This window comes from Pinus tabuliformis, chromosome 4_2, assembly GCF_031772625.1.
Source record: "Pinus tabuliformis cultivar Carrire ecotype Pingquan chromosome 4_2, CPIR1, whole genome shotgun sequence".
In the NCBI taxonomy this organism is placed as follows: domain Eukaryota; kingdom Viridiplantae; phylum Streptophyta; class Pinopsida; order Pinales; family Pinaceae; genus Pinus; species Pinus tabuliformis.
In genome coordinates this window covers 589,550,712-589,556,703 of record NC_142304.1, presented here as the reverse complement: position 1 = coordinate 589,556,703, position 5,992 = coordinate 589,550,712, and the positions used below count along the sequence as shown (strand labels likewise).

The 5,992-nt window shown below is 33.8% G+C and overlaps 1 protein-coding gene across 1 annotated transcript; it reads left to right on the top strand.

Moving 5' to 3' along the window:
• The first annotated feature begins 5,199 nt into the window (after positions 1–5,199).
• On the top strand, positions 5,200–5,679 carry LOC149170675 (protein SENSITIVITY TO RED LIGHT REDUCED 1-like). Its single transcript, XM_089425683.1, has one exon. The coding sequence runs from the start codon at positions 5,200–5,202 to the stop codon at positions 5,677–5,679; it is 480 nt and encodes a 159-aa protein (XP_089281809.1).
• Positions 5,680–5,992: the final 313 nt, after the last annotated feature.

The window sequence follows — 5,992 nt, the reverse complement described above, 5'->3', positions numbered from 1 at the left end:
TCCATAAGGAGTATGTTTTGTATCATCAGCAAGAAAAATGGAATTAAGTTGGCAATCTTGAAAATTCTAGAAAAAATCACGTCGACAAGTCATGTGCTGAGTTGCCCCGGAATCCAAGATCCGGGCATCTTCATAGTCACTTCTAAGATGGGATGAAATTTGTGATGCTGGTGAGGAAGTAAAAACATATTCTAAGTTATCTTCATCTTGATCATTTGCAAATTGTGCTGAATGCTGCTGAAACTTGGGAATTTTATTAAGTGATGTTCGACAATCTTCAACATAATGGCCAACTTTGTTACATCTTCGACACACAATTTGACTTAAAGTCTCTTCCTCTTCCTGTAGATTGTCCTCTGCCTCTATTTTGACCTCTATTTTGAGATTGTCCTCTACCTTGATTGTTATATCCTTGTCCTTGAAAATTGCCTCTTCCTTGGTTGTTTCCTCTACCTTGAAAATTATTTCTTCCTCCTCTGTTAAAATTGTTTCCTCTGCTTTGACTTTGACCTCGATTATGTGCTGCTTGATTCTGATTCCATCTGCCTCTGCCTCGAGAACTATCGGCTGATGACTTACTAGTGCTGGCCTCTGTGAGAAAAACATCTTCACCATCTTTCTTCTTCTTCCCAAAAGTTTTATCATGTTGAGTTAACATTTCACAGAGTTCATCAAACTCTAATTTCTCTAATTTCCCAGTTACTTGTAGAGTCTCCAAAAAATGCGTATAGGAAGAAGGAAGCCTAGCAATTACAATTGTGACCATAAAGCTATCATCAATTGTAGGAAAACCAACATTAATAATTTCTTGCCTGATATTCTTAAGTCTTGAGATATATTCAAGAACATCACCACCTTGAGTTAATTTTTGTTGCAACAATTTTAATTGTAGATTGACTTTCTTTGATTCAGGCTGAGTATCAAATAGGTCTTTAAAAGTTTTCAAAGCAGTCCATGAATCTAAAGCATTTTCTATATGGACATACATTTCATCGTTCACAGACGATTTAATAAGAGCTAAGGCTTTAGAATTCTTGATTTCCCATTTTGCTAGTGCAACTGCAGCTGTGGGTTTATTCGGCTTAACATCTCCATCACATATTCCCTGCCATAATTCATTGTAAATGAGTGTGCTTTTGATGATACGATGCCATGTTTTATAAGATTTGGTGCCTTCAAGTTTGTCGGAATCAGAAAACAAATTAATCAACTTAGACATTTTAGCGTTGAAGCGTCGCACCAAAAATCAGAAGAGAAATGACAAGATAGTCAACACAACACACCACGCAAAAAACAACACGATCTATCGGGGCTTGGCCTTGACCCTCGAATAGTCGTCAATATAGGAGAAAATTGATTGAGCTTTGCACTTGGCTCTAGTCAATTTCTCAAATTTTTACAAGGCAACTTTCAGAATTTGACTTTTTACAATGGTTCTTTTGCACAATATGGTAAAAAAAAAAATACCCCCCCTCAAAGTAAAATTACTTTGAGTTACAATATGATGATACCAAATAACTTCTAAAAAACAAATTGCCCAACACACCTTATCTCTCCAATTTACAAATTACAAATAAAACTCCTTATTACTCCAAAAATTTACAAAACACCTTATTACTCCACAAACAATAAATTCCCTAAATTAAAAAAAAATCACCAAATCTCCCCAAAAATATAATATTCCTTATCTCTCCAAAAAAAATTACAAACAACCCAAAAACCTTATCACTCCATTAATGTTACAAAATTAAAAAATATTTCTTATTGCTGGCATGCTGGCATGTTGCTGGTAGGCTGGCTCACACTGGCTTGATGTTGGGTTTGCTAGCTTTCTCATTTATTTTCTACATTGTAGGCTTTGCGGCTTTCAGTTCAAATGATCGCGGAGATGGGGATCAACGAAGAGAGCGTTATCGCTGGAGTCAATTTCAACAAAGAAGAAGACACCGAGGAAGTTCCAAGAAGCCCAGTCAAGGCTAAGTGCTGGGAACAGAGAGAAGCGGAACCGGGTGAACCTCGCTGTGTAATTTGTGGGAGGTATGGAAAATACATTTGTGACGAGACAGATGACGATGTGTGTAGCTTGGAGTGTAAAGAGGCAGTGCTTTGCAAGCATCGGTGTCAATCCAAAGCCACAGCGCCTGTTGTTTCTACCATCAGGATTCATCCGATTTACGGATCAGGACACCTTTTTCGTTGAAGAAGGAGTCACCTGGAAAACCCTCGGCGTCGATTCCTCGACGGACTTTGGCTTTCAACTCGAACACACTTTTTGCAGGCTCTACTCCATGGGAGTTGTCAACATCATTGCCGAACTCAGATGGCAGAAAGAAGAGTAGCACTTTTAGAATTCAAATGACAAAAGATCGTGAACCAATTCGCCTCAACACATTTGAAATCCAGCGAAATCAGATCAATTTCTTTGTCACAAGCCGATCGCGCAATGTGACGATTCCAATTATATTTAAAAATAAAAATTTCAACATGCGGGGAAATCTTAATAGTCGTGCGTGGGAAATCTCATCGGTGCTTTGAGACTCAGACGCAACATATTTGATTCAAACACAATCATCGCCTTCCATTCGTCAATAATGGCAGAAGCCTCTTGATGGTTCCGATTTCTTTAATAGCCTTGGTGCAGAAGTTGAAGCCCAGAAAATAATAGAAATTCAAGACCCAATGATTTTGATTATAACTCAAAAAATTGATTTTCAGATTTCAAAATCTAAAATCAATAAAATAATAAAATTTCTTCTCTTTTAAACAAAAATTTGACAAATTTCTTACCCAACATTCACTGAACAATTCAATGGAGTTTTCCAAAAATTTGTACAGCTGGAATCTCCTCTTCACATCCATTGCAGCATTACTGGAGCTCTGATACCACAATAATGGCAGAAGTGTGCTCAGACACGTAATTTTGTTAATCTGAAAAAATAATTACATAATTCATTTTGCAAGAGTTTACACCCGAACAACACAAACACTCTTGCAATGAGCTATATATAAGCTCCATGTCCTAACTACCTCTAATTATGGATCACTTATTAAATAACAAGTGTCCATTTACAATAAATGCTATTCAAACCAACTAGCTAACTAATCTCCTAAAATAGAGCCTAAGATACGACACATTTGGAGAGTCATATGTAGTTACAAAAATATGCTAATTCTAAAAGTCTCCATTAAATAATTAAACATTCTAGAATAATTATTAATTTAATATCTTAAATTAATAATTATTTTATTCTAATGTTATAACCTATGATAAAATTGTATTTTTTGGATCATCTAACACCTTCTTGATGTTGTCAAGTATCAGTTCTTTCAAATAGATTTTGTGATCTAATATGTTTTTCTCATAATTGGCATGTTTGAATGATGGGATATTTTAGCACAACCGCATTAGAAAATGTGCTTGATATACGTTTATGCCTCAATTCCCCTCTTTTAAAATGAATGACCCTAGCATAAGCATCCATTTCATAAAGCCAATTATTCACATGATTCAGTTTGTTATTACATGATTTGCATGGAAATTCCATAATTATATTAAATAAAGGTGAAAAGATAAACATATATTCAGATAACACCATTTGTTTTTTCTTAACTTGCATGGAAATTTCATAGTTATATCAATCAAAGATGAAAAGGCGAACATATATATTCACATGATATCATTTGTAATTTCATAATTCTATTGAGAAAATATGACAAGATAAACATTTATTTACATATGTTATTTGGTATTTGATAATTTTTGAAGATTCTATGGAAAAAATCACATAGAGAAACTTTTGTGTTTCAAACCAAACAATGTGGTTCATCGCCAGGACAAGTTGAATGAGAAGATTTCGCTTTGCACATTAAATAGATAGGGATCAAATCGAGATGTTGTCTTTTTATTCATTACCTTATCGAGAAAATTGAGTCATTGGAATCGAGTTGTTGTCTTTTTAACCGTTACGTTATCGAGAAAATTGAGTCATTGATATTCTGCCCTATCTATTTAATATGCAAAGTGAGATCTGCTCATTCAACTTGTCGTGACGATGAACCACACTAGTTGGTTTGAAACGCGTCAAAAAAAGTTTCTCTATGTGATTTTCGGTGAAGAATCTTCAACAATGTGATATGAATCACAGAAGTCTCAATTCAATATTTGATAATTTGCTAATAACTTTATAATTGTATTAAGTAGATGTTTAAAAATAAACATAAAGTTAAATATATTAAGTTGGATAGTAATTTCATACTTCTATTATGCAAATATGAAAAAAACAAATATTTATTCACATGATGTCACTTTGTATTTGATAATTTAATAATTTACTAAATAAATATTTAAAAAATAAAACAATTAATATTTGAAATTTCATAAATTAATATCGGAAAAATCAAATCACAAAAAAAATATCAACATATTTCATTTATAACCATAAAATCAAATTTAAATTAAAAAATATTAATATACATATATTCAACAAGGAAACTTGTATCTACCTTACAAACATAAACATGATTATAACTTATGATTTGTGTTATCTAATTGGTCAAATATAGACAATTTTATAATATTATTATCATTAACACGAGTCAATACCGCATATAACGTGCATAGAATAACAGATTTGGAATGCAAAGGCACTAACTACATTAATTCAAAGAACGTTTGCCACGCATGCAAGCAATTTAGAGTAAAGGGGTCGCACTATTCCGTTTAAGCGACACACCGCTAGCCACTTGGACATAACTCAGAAATATAAAAAGGTATAATTCTACAGTCACCTTTTGTCACTCATTAGTATCTAGGTTTGAAGGGCGACGTATTTTACTACTGTTTTCTTCCTATTCATTGCGTACTTGAAGTAGCGGCTGAGGCTTTTTCCGCCATGGAAACTAATCCAATAGTTGCTGAAAGAATCCAAATGGTAACTAATCCGTTAGTTGCTGAAAGAATCCAAAAGGTACTGTTTGCTGGGCGAGAGTTAGAGAAATCATTGTTTTATAAGGAAGCTCTGAAACAATTGGAGAAACCAGAAATGGTTGCCCAAATAAACAGAGTGATAGCCACATCCCCGTCACCCACAGTTACAACTAGTTCTCTATGGCCTTGGACAGCTGGAGCCTAGCGAAGATTATTCTGTGAGAGAGTATGAGGTACTACTTAGTTGCACGCAGTTGGCTTTTGCCATTTTAATGAGGGAGAAATTTGAATGGATTAATGATATCGTTGTGTACGATCCGCTTCTGTCTTTAAATGACGAAATTGCCATATGTGCCTTCGACTGTCATTGTCTGTCTGTCAACGAAAATTGCAGACGAACAGTGGATTGGCCAACGCTATTTTTCATGCCTCACTGCGCACATTTTCTAACCGAGAATGTTTTGAATGCAAACAGCACGCCTGCCAATTTAAATAAGATTATCATATTAGGTAACAGTCTCAGCAGAGCGGATCCAACCTTTTTCCATGAGAAAATAGAGAGCATTTTTAACAGAACTCATATACAACTTGAATTTCCACTGCGGGCGGTAGACGAATTAACTGATATTCGAGTATCGAATAGCATTGATTGGACGGAAGTGAAAGAATTGGATCCCAATGTAGTGATTCATGATGCATTTCGTGTTCTAAGTTGGCAATTCTTCGTCGAGAAGAATGTGAACGGGTCTTGAATTCTCCCAATTCTAAATTTGCACTTAAATGTCTAAGAAGCGAAGGCCAAGTGAGCTGCTTCAACGTTTTATAGATTTTATCTTTAGATTCTTAGGGTGAACCTGAATACAAACTTAATTATTATTAATTATAACTATAAATATTTATAATTTATAATATTTTATATTTACAAGTTAAAATGTTTTATGTATAGTTATTTTTCTTATTTTGTTATATTTTTATTTATTTTTAATGAGTAAAAAAATTGTATAACATTTTTACATAATGTTCTATAACATTTTTACATAATGTTTTTCTAAGTAATTTTTTAAT

Excerpts from the sequence above, each read along its gene's own strand:
- LOC149170675 (XM_089425683.1), top strand. The coding sequence starts at position 5,200 with ATGAGGGAGAAATTTGAATGGATTAATGATATCGTTGTGTACGATCCG.